This window comes from Diabrotica virgifera, chromosome 9, assembly GCF_917563875.1.
Source record: "Diabrotica virgifera virgifera chromosome 9, PGI_DIABVI_V3a".
In the NCBI taxonomy this organism is placed as follows: Eukaryota; Metazoa; Arthropoda; class Insecta; order Coleoptera; family Chrysomelidae; genus Diabrotica; species Diabrotica virgifera.
In genome coordinates, this window is record NC_065451.1 from 182064691 (window position 1) to 182088044 (window position 23354).

Sequence of the window (23354 nt, forward strand, 5' to 3'; positions counted from 1 at the left end):
TAAATCTATAATATATATTATACCGGGTGTCCACTTATATTTTCCTCCATTTTAACTGCCTACAACTTCTAAACGGCTAAAGATAAAAATATCCGGTTTTCACTGAAATGTTTTATTTTAGTAAAAGTTTTGTCTGAATGGATTGAATTTTTTATATCGCTTTCAAATCCGAAATAAAATATGGCGGATTTTTGAAAAAACCTTGTTGACTTTTTTTAATGGAACACCCAGTATATTCTTTTGTAAATTAAAAGAAAGGTCATTCACCTATCTAGCGATATAAAGTTTTTCAAAATCGGGTGTCAAATCACTGAGTAATTAATTTTTAAAATGAGAGGTGCAACGTGGATATCACATACCTAAATAACATAACTAACTAAGTTATGTGATTTCCACATTGCATCTCTCATTTTAAAAATTAATTGCTCAGTCATTTGACAACAGATTTTAAAAAATTTTATATCGCTGGATACATAAATGACCGTTTTTTCAAGTTTTTAGGTAAGTGACCATTTTTATATCGCTTTTAAATAAAAAATGGCGGATTTAAAAAAAACGTTGACTTTTTTTATTAAAACACCCAGTTTATTTTTTTATATCTTGAAAAAACGGTCATTTACCTATCCAGCGATATAAAAAATTTTAAAATCGGTTGCCAAATGACTGAGAAACTAATTTTTAAAATGAGAGATGCAATGTAGAAATCACATAACATAATATCATTTTGCTCAGTTATGTTATTTAGGTATGTGATATCCACGTTGCACCCCTCATTTTAAAAATTAATTACTCAGTGATTTGACAACCGATTTTGAAAAACTTTATATCGCTGAAGAGGTGAATGACCTTCCTTTCAATTTACAAAAAAATATACTGGGTGTTCCATTAAAAAAAATTCAACAACGTTTTTTTCAAAAATCCGCCATTTTTTTCGTATTTGAAAGCGATAAAAAAAATTCAGTCCATTCAGACAAAACTTTTACTAAAATAAAACATTTCAGCGAAAACCGCATATTTCTATCTTGAGCCGTTTAGAAGTTATAGGCAGTTAAAATGGGGGAAAATATAAGTGGACACCCGGTAGTTTAGCTCCCCGTGGGTGACAAGCTTTATACACCAGGGAACTAAGGCAAAAATACGGGACACTTGAGCAGCCAGGTTGCAAATGGCTTTTTTGGGTACTATATACCTAATACATTATAAATACAAAAATGCCTGTCACAGTTTGGACGAGAAATTTAGTTATTAACAAATAAGGGTCAAAAATGAGAGTTTTTTCGTTTAAATCACTACAGGTAAAAGTAAGGTAACTAAATGTCTTATTTATAATATTTTCCTTTTAGTAGATGAGCCGAGGTTTAAAATAGCGTTTTTTGAATTTTGGTCCGATTATTTGTGATATTTCAAAATAAAACTAAAATTTCGAAAATAAAAAATTTGCTATAACTTTTGCGAGAATTAATTTAGGACTTTCATATTGCATGAAAAGTTGAGTCAAACAGTCCATACAATGCACAAAAAATTTTAAGACGATGCGTCAATTAGTTTAAATTTTATTCAATTTGTTTATCCCAAAGAGCTTTTTTTATCCCAAAAAGCAAAAGCTTTTTTTCGCAATGTTATTGTTCAGAAAATAATAATGATACAGCAATTTGTGAAAACAACATGAAAGAAGAATGGTCATATTTTCAACGTATTTAAAAAAAAATCATTAAAAAGTCATTTTTATCACTCAGAAAACATTTTACTAAAATAGAGTCATTTTTGGCTTATAAACAATTTGAATAACTTTGTTAATATTGACTGTAGGCTAAAACTACAGTGGAATTTGAAAAACTGAAAAAGAGAGTAAGAATAAATCGACAATAATGCGGCAGTTTTTCGAAAATTTGTTGTCTGGCAATAGACGCGAGAGCCCGCAGGGCTCGAGTGGCTATTGCCCAATGACAACATATTTGAGTAAAAATGAAGCATTATTTTCTATTTATTCTTGCTGTCGTGTGATATTCGTAAGATTATTTTTTAATATGTATATTATGGATATTTTCTTAAATGTGACAGTTGTCAAAACTAGGAAACTGGTTGCCATTAAACAGAAACAATCTACTTAAAAAAATTCTATCGGTAATTTTCTACAGTAGATAATTATCAGTATAATTTTAATCTGATTGGACAGAAGTAAACACGTGATCAAATATCTTACTATACGATTGGAAGTTAAAATCATTAAAAAATAATTAAAGAAAAACTTTTCGCTTAGGTTAATTACGGTCAAAGTTAGCCACTTTTTTTATTTAATTGACGGCTACTTTGTTTATAACAATTAAGCAACCTAACTAGAGCCATTTTGAAGTTGAAGATATATAGGTTATGTGTAAAAGTTTGAGTAAACTTTGAACCTCAACAGAGTGGTTAATAAAACTTTAAAAATGGCGTCCGAACGGAATTAATTCGTGGTCGGTGGAGGGGAATTACTAAAATACGTGCACTCAAAAAATGAAACTGATTCTGCAAACATATGCTGCGATTAATATCGCTGGAACTTGTTGATGGATTTTGATCATAATTTTTTTAATTTGTATGTACTCGTAATCTTATAGAGTACGTTATGTACACACAACCCCACCTAACATTACAAAATGTTAGGGGGAACTCCCCTTATCGCTCAGGTATATGAAAAATAAATAGATTACGACCGATTCTAAGACCTACCGAATATACATATATAATTTCATAAAAATCGGTCAAGCGGTCTCGGATGAGTATGGAAACTAACACTGTGACAAAAATTTTATAGATGTAAATATATAGATGGCTATTAACAAATAGGGGTAGGTGATAGAAGAGTGAAAATTAAGGGTTGTATGTATTTTTTAATTCTACATCATATAAAATTAAGGTAGATAATTTTGTCCAAAAAAATATAAAAAACTGTCAGGGGGGCAACCCCCTTATAACTTATGGGTATAAAAATAGATTAAAACCTCTTTAACGTCCTACAGAATAAACGTGTAAAATTTTATAAAAATCGGCCAAGCCGTTTCGGAGTAGTATGGTAACTAATACTGTTACAGGAGAATTTGATGTAATAGAAGTAACTGCGAATTAAATAATAAAAGTGGGTAACTTTGAACCTAATTAACCTAGGCAAAATTTTTTTTTCTGAAAATTCGTATCAAAATACCAGCTCTTGAAATCCTAAAGTAGATTTACTCTATAGTCAATATTAACAAAGTTATTCAAATTGTTTTGAAGCCAAAAATTACTCTATTGTACTAAACTTTGTTCGGAGTGATAAAAACGACTTTTTAATGATTTTTTTCAATGCTTTAAAAATATAACTATAATTCTTGCATGTGGTTTCCACAGAATTGCTATGTCATTATTATTTTCTGAACAATAACATTGCGAAAAAAAAGCTCTTTGCGATAAACAAATTGAATAAAATTTAAACTAATAATTGACGAATCGTCTTAAAATTTTTTGTGCATTATATGGAATGTTTGACTCAATTTTTCGTGCAATATGAAAGTCTTAAGGCCATTTTCGCAAAAGTTATAGCACATTTTTTATTTATGAAATTTTAGTCTTATTTTGCACTTTCCGAAAAAAGAAAGGATCGGATCAAAATTTAAAAAGTGACATTTTAAACCTTGGCTCATCTACAAAAAGAAGAATATTATAAATAAGATATTTAATTACCCTATTTTTACCTGTAGCGATTTAAACGAAAAAACTGCCATTTTTGACCCTTATTTGTTAATAACTAAGTTTCTCGTCCGAACTGTGACGGGCATTTTTGTATTTTATAATGTATTAGGTATATAGTACTCAAAAAAATCCATTTGCAACCTGGCTGCTAAGTGTCCCGACAAAAACCTTATTTCTCTGGACTATTATAGTTGTTTTGTATTTTAGGTTATCTCCAAGATGAAAACAGAATGGAAATCATGGAGAAACTCATCCAAGATTCATCTTACGAAGCAAATGAAACGAGTCGCCACACTGAAGAGAAAACACTAAATAAAAACACAGAAGTTGTGACTGAAAAAACACCTTATAAATACGAGATTTGTTTTAAGCAGCTTTTTCAAAAATATCATTTGACAGATCATTTAAGAATTCACACTGGATTAAAACCGTACAAGTGTGAAATTTGTTTTAAGCAATTTAGTGAAGCATACCATTTGAAAAGACATTTGAGATTACACACCGGCGAAAAACCTCATAAGTGCGAGACTTGCTTTAAGCAATTTCGTGAATCAAATGATTTGAAAAAACATGTGAGGGTGCACACCGGGGAAAAACCTCATAAGTGCGAGATTTGTCTTAGGCCATTTCGTGAAGCATATATTTTGAAAGCACATTTGAAAGTGCACACTGGAGAAGAACCTCATAAGTGTGAAATTTGTTTTAAGCAATTTAGTCAAGCAGGTAATTTGAAAAGACATTTGAGAGTGCACACTGGAGTAAAACCTCATAAATGCGAGATTTGTTTTAAGCAATTTAGTCAAGCAGGTCATTTCAAACGGCATGTGAAAACACACACTGAAGAAAAACCTTACAAGTGCGCGATTTGTTTTAAGCGATTTAGTGACTCAAGTAATTTGAAAGGACATTTAAGAATCCACACTGAAGAAAAACCTTATAAGTGTGAAATTTGTTTTAATCAATTTACTAACTCAAGTAATTTGAAAAGACATTCTAAGGTGCATACTGGGGAAAAACCATACAAGTGCGAGATTTGTTTTAAGCAATTTATTCAAGCTAATGATTTGAAAAAACATTTAAGAATACACACTGGAGAAAAACCATACAAGTGTGAGATTTGTGTTAAGGCATTTACTCGAGCAGGTACTTTGAAAAAACATTTGAGGGTGCACACTGGGGAAAAAATCTTACAATTGTGAGATTTGTTTTAAATGGGGGGGGGGGGGGTATGGTTTGAAATCAACATATCAAGCACATTTTTGTGAATTTTTTTCGAAGCTATGGTAGAAAATTTTATTTTGAAATTAAATAAACATATTAAGGTGATACAGTAGCGATCAACAGGTGGCAACAAACGCGGTCCAATATTGCGAAAGTTCTGCGAATTTTCAAAAATGAGGCAACAGTGCGTCGGTAATTCGACACTGACAGTGACGTTTATACTGTCAAAAACAATAATTTTTATACACATAGGCGCGAAATGTTGCCAAGTCAGTGACGTTCGATTTCTTGTTATAAAAAAATCAATTTTTAGTAGTTCCAAGATTTCACAAAATCTAGGCATGGGATAAAAAGTTTATTTGAAGAAAGTGTATTTTTGTCTTTTTTAATGGCGGTACAGGCTCCTTTTTTCAATATTTTATTTAGTTGTAGAGTAATTTCCAAATACTAACATATTTCTGAAATTGGGCCCTGTACCGCCATTCTTTATTATATTAAGAAAATGTGTGCCAAATATCTCGACAAAATATTCAAAATTAGAGCCGCAATCTTGGAACGCGTTTGTTGCTACCTGTTGATCGCTGTTTCCTCTTAAGTACAATTCAAAAAATATTTAAGAAAAAATTCAATCCAAAATATTGAAAAATAAGCCATTGGTGACAAATTTTGGAAGGCAGCTCAAAAAACTCGTCTCTGGATCAAAAACGAAACAAAAAATTCAAAAAGATTTAATTAGCTTATGTTTTAGGTAACAACGTCAAGTTTTTTATTTTTAACGATTTTTGAATTTTTGGTATCACTCGGAAGTCAAAAATACGAAATTTGTGGTAAACATTTTGTGAAAATCACTTTTTCGAAACTCAAATTGAACAAAAAATAAGCACAAAACGAAAAATATCTCGACGTTGTTACCTCATGAAGTATCTAAAGAAAATCTATGCGAAATTTCAGGTAGATCGGTCAAGTAATTTTTAAGTTATGTCCACCGCATTTGAAAAAGCAGTATTGAGAAAAATGCTTTTAAGGGGCTATCCTAGTGTAAAAGCATTGATTAATAACTACATAGATACCTCACCTTTAGGTAAAACCGAATTCAGTGTTAAACTCCGCCCACTTACACCTCTTTGCCCCTCGTCAAAGTACTAACTGGCGGGACGGTGGCGACATTTATTGAAATTTTTGCCAAGATTGAAAAATAAATTTGAGTTGCTTGGCTGGCGTAATAGACAACGATATAAGGGTAGTATTCAGCATTTTAACAAATAATTTTAACGCGATTGTAATCTCTATTTTGGAATTCCGATTTTACTTCGGATAAAACGCTAAAAATTGATTAATAAAAATAGTGAAGAGGTTTCTTAAAAATTATTTAATTATTAATACACTACAAAAAAACAACAAAATGGAAAATACGTAATAAAATTAGCAGTGATAATTCACATGTAAATTATTTTTTGCAATTTGTAAAAGAATGATATTTTCAGAACTAATGCGAAATAAACTATTTGAAGTTGATATACAGAATTTCTTTCCAGATCTAACCCATTCACCCCAGGTAAAATATTGCAAAACCTCCGAATTTTAAAGAATTCATTGGATTGGCATGAAATTTGGTATACATATATCTTGATAAAATGGCAGGGAATTTCCAACATATAAATAGTTGAGGGCCATCTGCCTAGGAACAATAGGTAAAAGCTGATAAACGGACAGGATTAGAAAGTTTAAAACATCACTAATTAGATCATATTTCAAAACAAAGTAAATAAGTATATTTGAATGTTAATTCTTTTCAAACTAAGATAGTAAAATTCAAATTTTAGGAAAAAAAGATATTTATTATTTCTTGTTCTCAAGAAGTACTTTCATTATTGACAATATCGAAAAATTTTATTATTAAAAGTCGAGAACAATTAAAAACCACGTTCATATTTATATGAAAGTGCTTTAAAAATGAAGGTATATTACTCTTGAGAAGAATTAATATTTTTTAACAAATTTGGTATACGACTCATAATATTTGACATCTGATTCTTTCATTTTGAGTTTTAGGACATGCACGTTTTTATCAATAATACATTTTTCCGTAAACTGAATAAAAAAGTTTCCATATGATTCCAAGGTTTTAAGACATACTGACATTGTTTTCCTGATATTATAAAATACTTGTTAATATCTACTGTATATATAAACTAAAGCTAATAGTGTAGTTTAACATTCAGTTGAGTCCACGATTACTTACCCGTGCGTCATTAATACCTGACGAGATAAAACACATACTTTTGATCTAGCATCATTCTCTTCCACGCATGAAACTAAAGACAAACCAGCTACCGCCTGTTATTAAGTAAAAACACATGTTTTTTTATGAACGCACTAGACTAACTCTATTGCGCACAATAGAGAAAAAATTTTCTAGAGGATTTTGGTTCAGAAAATATGTTAAAAGATATGACACATTATATTATTTTTGAAGTTCCTCCCACAAACATAAAACTGACAAAATGGTCCACTGAAAGCCGTGTAGACAGTGAATATTATTTCTCTCTTTCTGATTTTCAAAAACTTTAATTTTTGTAAAATATTCTAAACCTGCTTTTAAGTTTTCAGTTGACTTGCTTAAAGTTGACATTGTCTTTCTGTTTGGATTACTATCACTACAATATTTGCTGTTAAGACCATCAAAAATATTATTTATAATTTTTAAAAATTCGGCAGTAAGAGAAGCCGTTTTGGTGTGTAACTGCCCTACAGATAATGCTGTTGATATTGCTGAGGCAATTGAGTTGGAAAAAATTTGTGCTGCTAATTTTACACGCATTTTTTGAAAATTATTAGGGTTTATATGAACGTTTGTTATTTTCACCATTGTGCTCTCACACTGGTTCTATCGATGTCGTATGTGTATTCAATATCTTGCCACGATATTTGTTTAGAATCGGCAAAAAACGTCAACTTTTGTTAAGAAAATTATTTCTTAGACTTTTTAATAAGTGGGGTGTATCGAACACAATGAAAATCCGCTGATTTCCTATTTCTATTGCAGGCTGATCCTTACATGCGCCTCACAGCTTAAATAAAGCTCTATTATTAGATGCTTGATCACACACTTTTGGTATATACCCAATATTTTGTAATTTTGAAACAACTTCAACTACAATGTTTTTTAAGTTGTCGCTATTAGGTCTGGATCCCGCGTATGAAAAAAAAGTTGATTAATAGCAAGCTGAAAATTTGTTAATAGCTTAAGGGTGTCTAGTCGAATAAACTTTGATATGTGTGAACACTGGAACAGGGGTAGTTTTAATTGTGGAACAGGTTAAAAATTTGGAACCGTCACAGCACGAAAACGGCACATTTATTTTGTCCGACAGAACAGACTTAAACTCTTCGAACAGAGATTAAACTCTCATGCAAAAATCAGACTGCTATTTATCACCAAATGGGCGTTTTAATGAGTGGAACATGTAGAATATGTCAAATGACAGGAATTATGACAGGTAATAAATAGCAGTCTGATTTTTTCATGAGAGTTTAATCTCTGTTCGGAGAGTTTAAGTCTGTTCTGTCGGACAAAATAAATGTGCCGTTTTCGTGCTGTGACCGTTCCAAATTTTTAACCTGTTCCACAATTAAAACTACCCCTGTTTCAATGTTCCCATATATCAAAGTTTATTCGACTAGACACCCTTAAGCTATTAACAAATTTTCAGCTTGCTATTAATCAACTTTTTTTTCATACGCGGGATCCAGACCTATATGTATTGGACCACCTGTAGCAAGCCGCGAGCTTTAGCCGCAGAGCTAAATCCTTTTCATTGTGACTCCATTGTGAACGAGTTTTGTGTGAAAACTGCATATTAACAAAAGTGTGCACGTATATGCTTTTATTTTCTAACAGTACCTGTATCATGAATTTGGTTGCCGATTTTCTGTTTTTTGTTGTTCTTCTACAACGCTGACTGTTCTTCTGACGGCGTAAACACACATGCGTTACAGAGGCCATTTTATCTAAAATGTGAGTCCTTTTTTTTAAATGTTGCTATAACTTGTCACAGATAATACACCTATAGGGTAAGTTCGGCCCTGACACTACTCCTACCTCCTCGCAAGTCAGAGAGAGAATGAGAAATCTCGATACGGTTTTCGAGTAGCGCCATCTAGTTGTTGATACGTCTTTCGGTTACCAAGAAGTGAGCTATATAGTGGAATATTTATAATCACTGGTAAAAGTAAGGGCGGATCCAGGACCGATTTTCGGGAGGGGCCATGAACGTTTTTTGGGGAGGAGTACAAGGGGGTTTGGGGATAATTTTTAAAAATTAGGGCTACAATGACGAGTGTTAAGGCACTTTTCACACACTTTTGAGTGCCATAACGACATTCAAAACTTAACGTTATTAAAGTATTATTAAAGTTAGTACGGATTCCTACACATTTCTTTGGATTCAAGTGCAGTTCTTTCAATAAGTTTAATACTATTTTTTCCAATGCTTCTCCTTGCAGGTCTTCTTTTTCCCCTCTTCCTTGATTTTCACTAATTATTTTTATGTTCTCATAAGCGTCAATGAACCTGACAAAGTCTTCACGAATGTTGTTATTGTGTATGTATCTCAAATTTAGATAAAGCTGTTCCATGTGGGATACGTCGTCGGTCGTTTCGTCAAATATGACAGAGTAATAATTTCCACTCTGAACCTGATTCATAATTTGTTCAATTATTTCTTCACAACAGTTATCAATTTATTTTGAATGGTGCTACTAATGTAGTTGCTCAGGAAGATGCTGTGGATAGGTGTTGTTTAAGAGTCTTATCTCCTGATGCGACTTTAAACCTTAATAATTCCCCTCATTGCTAGGTCCAGCATCTTCGTCCAGAAGCAGAAGGCCATAATCACGATGGCCTCTTAGAGGGAATATTTTGTTGACCTAAAAACCCTATAGACTCTACTTTTGGTTGTAGTCTTTCTTAATTTTCTTGTATCTCTTTATATCCCTGAGAGTCTATCTGGTTAATGATTGACTTTTGGGGGTTGCGATAACTTTGTAGAAAATCCGGCCCAACCTGAACGAATTTCTTGTGGTATGATGTTTTTTCATGGGTTTGTATGCCTCTGTCTTTGCCCATGAGTTTGGCGAAAGATGATATAAAGGTTTAGTGACAAGCTTTTGGGCTGTCATCCCTTTATTGTGACCATTTTTTCATTAGAAAAATAAAACGCAATATGTACTTACAAAACCGTGACCCAAGTAACGCTTCATTTCTTTTAAATTCTGTATGTGTACAGAATGTAGAAATTTACACGATTTTAATGGCTGCCGAGATCGTTCTAACAAAGGGCACTCTGTAAAATTATCAACATTTTGATTTACAAAACATTCTATGTCATTCTTGAAGCTACCTTTACTGCTTTTGTTCAATTCTAGTCAAGAAGACATATTTATCCTCTGTTTTGTACATATATATGTGTTTGAAACTAAAAACATTTGAACTGCAAATATTTAAATGTATATATAATTTTTTAAATTCTCGGAGAGGGCCATGGCCCCCTCCCTGGATCCGCCCTTGTGTAAAAGTACGAAATTAGCATACTTTTTTTGGAAATTTCTAAAATAAAAAGTACTGTACCAATTGTTTTGAAAATTTGCGTCAGCATTTACTATAAAAAGGGGTGTATGCAAAACAATTTTCATAAAAAAAATATTGAAAATTAAACGATTTATGCGCCAACTACTGGCACCGTGAAAATAAAAACATAGGTCCACTGCTGCAGTGATTGGGACTAATAGAGATCCTCAAACAAGTGGTTATTGAAATATTTCCTATACCATCAACTAGGATTTTTGAAAAATATTAAAATTTGGAAAAATAACGAAGTGTTGAATTTTTTTTAATTAGCTAAAACATTTTCCGTTTCAAAAACCGCCAAATTGACATTTTTTATCAGATCAAAAAACCCCTAGTTGATGGTATAGAAATAGAAAATAACTTATATTTCAATAATAACTTTGAAATTTTATCTTTCAGGATCTCTATTAGCCCCAATCACTGCAGCAGTGTAGCTACGTTTTAAGTTTCACGGTGTCAGTAGATGGCGAATAAATCGTTTAATTTTCAATATTTTTTATGAAAATTGTTTTGCATATACCCCTTTTTATAGTAAATGCTCATTCAAATTTTCAAAACAATTAGTACAATACTTTTTATTTTAGAAATTCCAAAAAAAAAGTATGTGAATTTTGTACTTTTACATCAGGATAGCCCCTTAAAATTTTGACAACTGCATCTTCATCTTATTATTTGTCTGCCAAATCGTAAAATGATGAACATTGGAATATGTTTTTTGAATCGCGGAGTAATCTACACTCAGATGCAAAAAAACCGCAACGGAGAAAATTTTGGTCAAATTCAAAGTATTTCAGTTTTTTTATTTTTAGCCCTATTCTGATGATTTTTAGCACACTGTAATATAATAATAGATCTTTATTTTGAAGTAGGAAAAACCTAATATACATAAATTAAGACAAAAATTACAATATGAACTTATGCTATACATAAAAAGTTATTTGTTACAGGTAATCACAATGTTGAAATATATCTGACATAAAATCATAGGTAATATAATACGTTATAAAATAAAAAAAATATATATAAAACATAAAGCCAACAAAAGGTAAGTACATCATATAACAAAGACACATACATTGAAAAAAGATAACTCTAAAATTTACAGTTATATTTTCACAAATCTTTTATATATTTCTTTAATTCACTTTTAAATAATAAAAATGACTTACAATCAGATCAAATAATGACTTACAATCAAATATTCTTGAAAACTCCTAAATAATAAAGATGACATTGAGTTGATTAGATTAACTCTGTTTACATAAATGTTGTTTTTATTTCTTGTGTCATGGTTATGTATGTCACTATGAAAACAAATAAACTGGTGAAAATAAGGTGGAGCTAAGCAGTTAATTATTTTATAAATTAACAACATTGTAAAATAGTACAGTCTCTGCTTTACTGAAAACCACTGAAGCGTCTTTAACATAGTTACTGTAGAAGTATAACGATTGGTTTTTAATATAATACGCATACCACGATTTTGGAGTTTCTGAAGTTGGTTCATTTTATTTAGATTAAATAGATGTAGAACAGAAGCACAATAATCGAAGTGAGGTTGGATGATGGTGTTGTACACCGTTAGTTTAGCGAAAGTTGACAAGTTTTTTGCAATTCTTGTAAAAAAGTATAATTTTTTAGTAATTTTTTTATTAATGTAATTAAAATGTTCATCAAAATTGAGAAAGTTATCTAATTGAAAACCCAAATATTTAATAGTTGATACTACTTCAATCTGCTCACCATCAATATCTATACTGACGTTATTCAAATTCAACAGATTAAATTTATATTTGGTTGTAAAAATAATTGCTTTTGTTTTATTGACATTTAACTTTAGTTTATTGCTTTTAAGAAAAATATCCACTTTTTGCAATACCTTATTCATTTTTGCAACTGCTGAATTTAAATCTGTGTCAGCTAAAGCTAACACAGTGTCATCGGCAAAAAGATTAATAAATTCACAATCAACAAAGAGTTCTATGTCATTTAAATAAAGAATAAAAAGTAAAGGTCCTAAGACACTTCCCTGAGGCACTCCTGTGTTAATTTCAATCTCTGATGATACTTCATTATTGTAACGTACTTTTTGTTTACGACCTCGAAGATAGTCACTTAACCAATCATATACCTTTCCGCCAATACCATACTGCTGAAGCTTTTGTAATAAAATATTCCTGTCTATAGTTTCGAAAGCTCTTTTAAGATCTAAGAATACACTTACAACATATTTATTATTATCAATATCATTTTTAAATTTACTTATTGTTAATTGAATAGCTGTCTCACATGAGTATTTTTTTCTGAAACCAGACTGATTACTAAGTAGAATAGCATTGTTCGTAATGTGTTCAAGTAGTTGCTCGTATACAATCAATTCTAAAAGTTTTTCAATTGGAGGTAAAGTATTGATTGGTCTAAATTCGTTAGCTTTTATTGTACTGTGAATTTTTTGAATAGGTATAATTGTGCTAGTTTTAAGTTCCGATGGAACTTTACCAGTATCGAGTGACGTATTAATTAAATGTAAAATAACGTGGCCAATCGTTTGAAATACTTCTTTTAAAACTTTTGCATTCAAGACATTGTGTATGGAACATTTGTTATCAAGCGAATTTACTATTTTCCCTAATTCGTGTAAAGAAAGCAATTTAAATGTGTGAAAGGGTAAATATATATTGCTGTTTAAATTTTGCCAAGGTAAGGATAAGTTATTGATGTTACCAACTATATCGACAATACTTTCAATAAAATATGAATTAAATTTGTTTGCTATTTCATTTTTATTTTGAAAAATAACCTGACCATTCTGATTTTCAAATTGGACACGACTGTGTAAAAATTTATAAATTTTAATTTGGTATAGTGAGTTTTTTAATAAAATTTTTTATTTGACTTATTATACGGGGTTAATCGAAAGGTGGTTTTTTATCCTAACTTTGAAACATCCTGTGGAATAATTCCGTTTGCGAATTTTCGTAAAACCTTATTTTTCGGTTGCAACCGTGTCTCCTAAGCATGGTGTTTTTTGTTTCATTGTCAAAATATGCCTTGGTTCATTTTTTAGAGCCAAATTAACCCATTAACGCCTACGGGTAGCATATGGAGCCAACAATTTGCCTACGCATCAGAGTCTATTTACCATATTGTTAGGTAAAATTTCGCAGACGGATTCGGCCTATTTGTAGTTCAAGGTTACTTCTTCTTGAGTGAACAACTCAAATTTAGTTTTATACATATTTTCCAGTATAATAAATTTTTGAATTTACGGTTGGTTTTGTTTGTGCCAAAATATGGACATTAGTTTCGCGTAAGTGTTTTATTTATTACTTTTCGCACTAGGATCCTCGTTTTTATTTTCAAAATATTTTCTACAAAACTTTATTTAAGAACTTGTAAGGGTTTTCATAATATTTCATCTTTTGGTTTTTTCGTAATTAGACCAAAAATATGGGTGTTCCCAAATGGAACCGCTAGGCGGTTTGCTGGATTGTTGTTTTCACTATTCTTTTTTTACTTTTTTGATTTTTAGAGGAAATTCTTTGAAAGAAGATCTTGATATAGCTTTTGAGGAAAACAAAAGTAACAACGATGTTTTTGCCGTTTACATAGAATCTCCAGATACTAACATTTTGACAGATGAAGATTCGGCAGATGAAGATATTGCGGGTTTTACTGATAATCAAAATCGTAACCAGCTGCCTTCAGGCGCGGAAATTTTATTTTCGAATGATACTAGAATCGAAGGCACTACTGAAGACACAATCATAGAAGAAACCACTTAGATCCACCCCGTACTAGCAGAGCAATTTCATCTGCGCCAACTGATGGAGGTCTAATTATGTTAACGCGACAGAAAAATGCAGATTTTGCAGATTTGCGAAGAAAGGGATGTGGTTCCTACCTACAGTGTATGATTTTCCAGAGTTTACTCAGAGTATGAGTATTTGAGTATACTCAAAGTATGCTGGTTCAAGCGCTTCATAACTTTTTAGATTACATCAACTAGACCTGTTAACAGGTTTTCAGGGCAGGAGAAAAAAACATTGTAAATAGTTCAGAGGCCAAAAATATTGTTTCAAAATACAATAATAATATGGGTGACACAGATTTGATGGATAGCGATTTATCTTGCTATCGAATTGGAATCCATTAAAAAAATGGTATTGGCCTATTTTTACATACCTAGTGAATGCATGGAGATTGTATAGAAATCTGGTCGTAACATTAGCCAATTGGTATTTACACGGGATATTTTCCAAATGTATCTATTAAGATATAAAATCCCACCAAAAGCACCAGGATGAGTGCCCGCAGCTGCAAGAAGTGACTCTCGAATTGGAGATATTTGGTACGAGGGATTAAATCATTTTGTGGTTTCTGTACCAGAAAACAAAAGAAGAAGATGCGCATGGGGTGGATTTTTAAGCCGAGCGAGAACAATGTGCTGCAAATATGATGAGACGGTCCTTTGTATTGACTGTTTTTGCAATTTTCTTACCAAATAACTCTTAACGAACATCTATCGGGTACGCGCCTAGTGGTCCCATATGGGAACAGTTTTTATCTCAATAAATATTTCATTTACAAAAAAATTTCTTCTTACGTTTTGTACAGAATATTGTTACATTTAATTATTTTTAATAAATTTTGTCGAAAACTATTTTTCTCGACGTTAATGGGTTAATTTGCCACCCATAATTTAGGACTTTTTTAATTATGATTATTTTGGAGTTATTTTGTAATACGACGAGGTGGCTTTGGTGACTGTTATCATTATGTCATATTGAAACTTACATTTTGTTTACCTATGATTGATCATGGTTCTTAGTGTCGAAGATTGTGCCAAAGCCGTTGCTCTGGTTGAAGATGGGCGAAATTATGAATATGTGGCTAGAGGACTACATACTCACCGCTCTACCATCCAAAGGGTAGTGGAACGTTTTATACGAACTGGAGCCAACAAGCGTAAAGCGGGAAGTGGCAGGAAGCGCAACACTACCGCTTTAGATGATCGTTTTATGCGAGTCAACGCTTTGCGGGATCGTCATTTAACAGCGGTGGAAACAAGAAATCAGCTTCAACAGGTTCGAGGCAATAATGTAAGTGTATTTACAGTTCGTCGAAGATTACATGAATTTGGTTTGCAAAGTTGCAGACCAGCAACTGGGCCCAAATTACTTCCACGCCACAGAGTGGCTAGACTACAATTTTCCAGGGAACATTTACATTGGAATTTAGGACAATGGAATAATGTTCTTTTTACGGATGAGTCGAGATACTGTCTTCACTCATCAGATGGGAAAGAACGAGTATGGCGTCGAACTGGAGAGAGATTTGCGGAGTGCGCTTTCAGTCCCCGCGTTAGCCATGGAGGGGGTTCGGTGATGGTATGGGCAGGAATATCCCGAGAGGCGCACACTGAATTGGTATTTATTGAGGGTTCGTTGACTGCACACCGGTATATTGAGGAAATTTTAGCGAATCACGTAGTACCCTTTTCTAAATATATCGGCAATGATTTTCTATTAATGCAAGATAATGCGCGACCCCACTCTGCAATTTGTGTCACGCAATATTTAGAGGAAGTTGCTATTAATAAAATGAACTGGCCAGCGTGTTCGCCAGATCTGAACCCAATAAAGCACGTTTGGGACATGCTTGGTAGAAATATTAGAGGTCGCGAAGTCGCACCAGCCTCAATTAACGAACTTCGCTTGGCTCTAGAAGAGGAATGGCAAAACATCCAGCAAGATGATATTCGCAACCTCATAGACAGCATGAGCCGACGTGTACAGGTAGTTAAAGCAGACAATACAAAGTATTAAGTTATTTTTTAGTAGTTTTTCTTTGTTATTTGCGTACTTAGGGTAAGTTACATTTAAGTTGTTTTTTTATGTTTTGTTATTGTTATCATTGTTTATTAAAACCAAGATCAGGTCTTGCTTTTAATCATTATTTAAATACAGTTCTTCTGGGATGTCGATATCAGTCACCAAAGCCCCCATCGTCGTATTACCAATTAATAAAAAACATAATGGTAATAATAGAAAAGGTCGTAAATTGTGGGTGGCAAAGTCATTTTGCTCCTAAAAATGAACATGAAACAAAAAACATAATACTTAAAAGACATGGTTGCAACCGAAAAACAAGGTTTTACGAAAATCCGCTAACGGAATTATTGCACAGGATGTTTAAAAGTTAGGCTAAAAAACCACCTTTCGATTAACCCCGTATAATAAGTCTAATACAAAATTTTATTAAAAAACTCACTATGCCAAATTAAAATTTATAATTTTTTTTACACAGTGTGCTAAAAAAGTCATCAAAATAGGGCTAAAAATAGAAAAACTGAAATACTTTGCAATTTGATCAAAATTTTCTCCGTTGCGTTTTTTTGCATCTGAGTGTGCAATTGTACAAAAGAGAAGGCGAACAGTTGTTTAACGTTTCTCACTACGCTCAAGCGTGCTGGCGCGAAGCCGCGGCAAAGCGAGTCGAAGGTAGGGATATTCAACACGCTGTATCTCTGGTAATTTTATTCCGATCAATCTGAAATTTTCGGAGAGTGTTCTTGAAAGCATGCACTTTTATTTGAAATAATAAAAATTAAATATTTCAAACCATACTCCCCCCCCCCTTAAGCACTTTTCTGTGAAAAGTATCTTTCTAATGATAAATTCACGAGAAGATTTCAGTACAGCGATTATGACAAGCGACACGTTGGCGTTACGATAACATTAAACGATGTAATCATATTAGAAGTAAATGTAACATTTTTAAGACTTTTGTAAATCACACAAAATTTAATAAAACCATTTTCCTTGAAATCTTTTTTTACTAAATTATACAGGGTGTGACAACGGGACGGAGTCTACTAAGGAAACTGCTACGAAGAGACCCATCCCAAATACCTACGGTATCAAAAGGATCGAGTTCTGGTGGGACTCTTTCCACGTTATCGAGCCCTAAGTGACTTGGTACGCAGGGTGTATCTCCCAAAAATTTTCGTACACATCTGTACGCGTCCATTTTCTGGACCATAGTAGTACAGTTTCAACATACCTTATTTACTGTATGTCCCATATTTACCCAACTTTCATCCAAATAGAAAATACAGTCGAACCCGCTTATTGGAATAGCCTTCGTGCCAAGCAAAAATATTCTTATAACCGGGATATTCTAATAACCGATCATTGGTGGCTAGCCGTAATAAGTGTACCGAATATACGTAATAATAGTACATACTATGTTAATATGTATATGTATATGGTTTTAGGTCTTTTTATGTCAATGATACAATAGCCTAACGTATTTATTAAAAAGCGAAATTACATTATGCATTATGGATGCATACAGTAATTAATATGAAATGTATGCAATATACAGATTATGTAAATATTTTCGTATTAAAATACATAATATACTTAATAAGAAAATTATTTATTTAGTCTTGAAAAATAATCGGTAATTGTAGCTTGTTTTTTTTTATTATATAAAATACTAGTCACTTTTGTTGCTCTGAATTATAAAAATTAGAAAAATTTACAATGGTTTGGCCATCCCGAAAACGTTTTATAACTTTACAAGCGATTAGGATGGGCGAACTGTTTCTTAAAAACTTTATAACAGGCAACTGGGTGGCAATATGTATAGTTTGTAGACAAAGGAAATTATTTTACGACTGAATTTGTCGGTAAACGATTGAATTGGTACTCATAACAACGCAATAAAATATAAAAATCCACAAGGAAAAAGTTTTCCTGTAGTTGGCTGTATACCATGTAATACAAAAAACAGTAAATCCTTCATAAAAGGTATATATTTAAAATCCCTAAAAAGGGCTACATCACAATCACATAACTAATTTTCGACGGTTTACCAGTCATCATCAGTGCTTACGTGAAGTTTACATGCTAACCACCAAGATATAGTTTAACAAAAAATATGTGGGTCAAAGCCCTGTATAAGTGGTCCGTTAAGGAAACATCGGTTAAAAATGCCAATTAAGGGGGGAAATAGGTTTAGGAGCCCGATTTTTCATGTTTTTTTGAGAATTTTTTTTAGGTCAAAATAAAATTTTCATTTTTTTTGCAACTTTGGGATCATTTTATACATATTCTAAAGTATATATCCAAATTTTTTTGAGTTATTATATTTAAAAATAGAGCAGTTGTAGGCCGCAACCCGTGGACGTGCGCCGCACGAACATAATTTCCGCCTAAAATTAAAAATCCAAAAATTTTTACGTTTATTACAAGTTTCTCTTCGATATGAACCTCAAATCGGCTAAAAAAATTAAAAATTCGAAAAATTACGCAAGTTTGAAAAAAAACATCAATTTTTACCGTTTTTTTTTCAGTTATTTGCCCTTAAAAATGCACTCAAAACCCATTTTTATTCCGATTGCAGGTTCATATCGAAGACAATTTAATAACCAACAATAATCACTTTGGTTTTTTAAAATTGGTTCATTATTTTTTGAGCTAGACGTCACGCAAGCCGGAAAAAAGTCGTTTCGAGAAAAACGCGTTTGAAAAAAATCTCATAGATTGCGCTGTACACGAGCGCGCTCCGTATAATTCTCATAACTTGGGAAGGACTTCGAATTTTGCTTTGAAATTTTCAGAACACATTCTTGAATAGTAATACTATCGATTCATGCTAGTTCCAAAAATTAGAAATTTTGAAACCTCTAAACCTATTTCCTCCCTTAAAGCATGGATGTTTAAAAATTTTTAATATTATGCCCCAGGTAACATCTGATATGTGGTTTGACTTGATTACATGGTGAAAGTCTGGCAGCAAATGACAAATAAAATATTTATTACCTATCTGACAAACCAAAATAATATAAATAAAACAGCACTACCTACAGGCCTTCGAAGCCCTTGGCGAGAAACCATAATACAAGACATAATTTAAATTTTTAGGAAATTCGAAATTGTAGGTAAAAATTTATTCGTTGACGTATTCCAATAAACGGATGAATTTATTAAGGAGTAAATAAAAAAGTTTCGGGACCTCGAATTTATATTCCATAAACCGGGATATTCCTATAACCGGTACTCTAATAAGCGGGTTCGACTGTATTGTATCCTTGCGATCGATAATTCTGTATTTTTCTAAGAAATGTATGCCTCCAATTTATTATGTCGGGTCGCTCCATCATTACTGCTTTCTTTCCTCTTTTTTCATAAACAAAGCCCATCTCTCGCAGTAGTCGATATAGAGTACTTTTGGAAAATTTAGGCAAATGTTCTTTAAGAAAAATTCCATGTGATCAAGTCTTCTCAATTGGTTTCCTTCTTGGTTCGTTTAAGTCGGTTTATGGGAATTTTGGGTAAGTCTCCATTATGATCCAATCCTTCCTGACGAATTTTACAGACTGTTCCATGATACTATAGATAACAAGATAAGATATTCCCGTAGCGCAAATACGTCCGAGTTCGCGCATCACATGACGTAACTGGAGACCGAAATTTGAATTATTGTTAGCTTATAGTCCAGGCTGTATCGTCGCCCCCGTTAGGTAACATATTCCGATTCGATTTTGTTGCACGAACTCACGTAAAAAGAGTTCCTTATAACAAATACACAGAGCGCCGGGAGGTGCCGCGGTCGGAAAATTGTTTAAACAATTTTTTTAAACAAATTCAAAAAATCAAATTTTTCACTTCGTATAATTTTTTTTTATTCTTGGGTCATTATGAGCCAAAAAGATCTCTTGTAATTTTTCTCTAAAATTGACTGTTGTTAAGTTATACTCGATTTAAAATTTGAAAAACGCGAAAATGGCTATTTTCAAGGCTTAATAACTCGGTTAAAAATTATTATTATGAAAGTCAAAAAGTGACTGAATCAAAGTTGAAAGCCCCCCTACAGGATGCTGAAGAAATTTTGTCATTACTCTATTACTGAGCTGTTATTTTTAATTGTTACCATGAGCGCACCATGAGTGAGATGCACCATTAGACGGCCGCAATGGTGCATCTCTTTCGCACTCACTCTTGACAGCTGCCTATATGCAGTTAGCGCTCATTGTTAATAATCAAAAAATAACAGCTAGTAATAAAATAATGACAAAAATTTCTTCAGGATCCTGTAGGGTGGACTTTAAACTTTGATTTGGCCACTTTCCAACTTTCATAGTACAGTGGAACCTCGATTATCTGTCTCTCCATTAACCGTCACCTCTGTTAACCGTCAGGGTACATACAGACGTTGTATTGACTGCATAAGCAAAAATTTTAATGTAAAAAAATAAAAAAAAGTTAATTTTATTTGTGATAAGGACACAAACGGCTATCCAGTGCTGACAGATAAAGAAATCGTTGAAATGGCAACAAAGGCGGACCAAACAGATTCAGAAGCTGACACAGACTTGGAATTTGACTGTAGATATGTTGATGAACCTATTGTAACTGACAAAGATTTGCGTAAATAATCCAATAAAGTAGATTGTATGATCTTATGCCGATTAAGAAATTTAGCCGTCGCAAAATGTGAAGCAACAGTAAAACAAACAAAGATTTCAGAATATTTTAAATTGATTCGATTGTACGAACACAAATCCCTCTTATATTGTCATACAAATGAAATTTGAGATTAGTTTTACTATGAATTTTTAATTTTTTTTAATGTTCTGTTAACCGTCTTTTCGATTATCCGTCATACCCTTGGTCCGGTGCCGACGGATAATCGAGGTTCTACTGTAATAATTTTTAACTGAGTTATTAAGCCTTGAAAATGGTGATTTTTGCATTTTTCAAATATTCAATTGCGTTCTTTCTTCTTTAGCCCATTTCTATCCAACTTTGGACATAGGCCTTCCCCAAATCTTTCCATTTCCGTCTGTCCTTGGCTGCGCTTTTCCAGTTAGTTCCTGCAGCTTTAACAATATCGTCCTTCCATCGCATCTGAGGTCTTCCTCTTCCTCTTCTTCCTGTCTACGGTCTCCAGTTTTGTATTTCAGCATTCCATCTTTTATCTTCCTGTCTCGCACTGTGGCCCGCAAATCTCCATTTTAACCCTGTTATATATCCAGTTACATTTTTTACTTTTGTTTTCTCTCTTATCCATTTGTTTGATTTTCTGTCTTGTAGATTTATTCCCAACATGGATCTTTTCATTTTTCTCTGAGTTATTTCTATTTTGTTTATGTTGGCCTTTGTTAATGTCCATATTTCTGAGCCATACGTCAGAACAGGAAGGATACACAGGTGTGGTCAAATACACGGGTTTTTAGGTACTGTTGTATCTTTGTGCTTTTTAGTATCCATCTTAACTTTCCAAACGCTGCCCACGCCAATCGGATTCTTCTCTGTGCCTACTTCAATTGTTTGGTTCTCTTTATTTGCTTTGATTATTTGATCCAGGTATATATATATTCGTCAACAACCTCAATATTGACATTATTTATATTAATATTTATTCTGTCATTTGTATTTGTCATGATTTTCTTCTTCTTCTTCTTTAGTTTATTGGCCTCCACCTACTTGGGTATTTGGCCAGCTCATCGTCGCGGAATAAGGGAAAAATTCCTTATTCACTTACAATTTGGAGTTAGTACATTGTACAATTTTATTCTTCTTCTTCTTCTTCTTCTTCTTCTTTAGTTAACTGGCAATTTTGGTTGGTGTGGGAAAAACATGACAAGATAAAAAAATTTCACGCTAGGGGTAACTGTCTATCAATAAACAATCTTCTTTTTCTTCTTTGATTTAGTAGAATTTTTGAGTTGGCATGGGACAAATACAACAACTAAACTTTTTTTCAACGACATTAAACTTTTTTCTCTCAGGGGCAACTGCCGACTACTACACAATCTTATTCTTCTACTTCTTTTTTAGTTTACTGGCAATTTTGAGTTGGCATGGGACAAATACAACAAAGACACAGACTTTTTGCTTTTGATGTGTATTTAATTGTAAGGTTCTGAGTTGCTTGGCAACGTTGCGTTGGGCTGTCAACGGGACAGATGACAGGTAACCAGAAAATGGAAGTAAGCTCTTTTCTCATCTCTGTATTAGATATTTCATAATAAAGTAATCAAAGTACAATAGTTATTTGTATCACGGGCTCAAACATAACATTTTGGCGACGAGATAAAAATAAAGTGAAGTTCTTATTTACGATAGGGTTTATACAGAGAGGTGGTTTTAGTTATTGTAGCCAGCAGTATGGCGTTGATAGGTAATATTGAAGCTTTTACCGGTGTTCCAGAAGAATTTGAATCCTACATAGAAAGATTAGAACATTTGTTTACTGTTAATAATGTTGAAGAAAATATGAAGGTTTCAATGTTAATCACACTGGGAGGTACGAGTCTTTTTCAGGTGTTGAAAAACTTGGTGGCCCCGAAGAAACCAACGGACTTTACGTTCCAAGAAGTGAAAGGGAAATTGATTAAACATTTTTCTCCACCTGTGTCCGAAATCTACGAACGTTTTGTTTTCAATCGGTGTGAACAAAAAGCTGATCAATCTATCTCTGATTACAGTGTAGAGCTAAGGAAGTTGGCAAATTCGTGTAATTTTGGACAGTTTCTAGAAGAGGCTCTAAGGGATAGGTTTGTTTATGGGATTAGAGACGAAGGAATACAAAAGAAGTTGTTGGGTGAGGTAGATTTAAAATTTCAGAGTGCTTGTCAGTTAGCTTTGGCCTCAGAAGTAGCACAGAAACAAGTTAAGTTATTATCTGAGGGAGGTAATATAAATGTATTAAACAGAGGCAAGCATAGAAATCCAAAGTTTAGATCAACTCTCAGTGCAGATCAAAGTTGTAAAAATTG

At 32.7% G+C, this 23354-nt stretch overlaps 1 protein-coding gene across 3 annotated transcripts in view; it reads left to right on the forward strand.

Annotated features, from left to right (window-relative positions):
• LOC126891881 (zinc finger protein 235-like) overlaps nucleotides 1–23354 on the forward strand; it is a 73584-nt gene that overhangs the window by 18576 nt on the left and 31654 nt on the right. For 2 of the 3 annotated variants that reach the window (XM_050661220.1, XM_050661222.1), the window contains one exon: nucleotides 3919–6447. The exons of the other annotated variant lie outside the window; for it this stretch is intronic. In XM_050661220.1, coding sequence (XP_050517177.1) covers nucleotides 3919–4910 — 992 coding nt within the window. In that variant the 3' untranslated portion in view covers nucleotides 4911–6447. Of the gene's footprint in view, nucleotides 1–3918; nucleotides 6448–23354 lie in introns of those variants that run through there. 3 annotated transcript variants of the gene reach the window in all.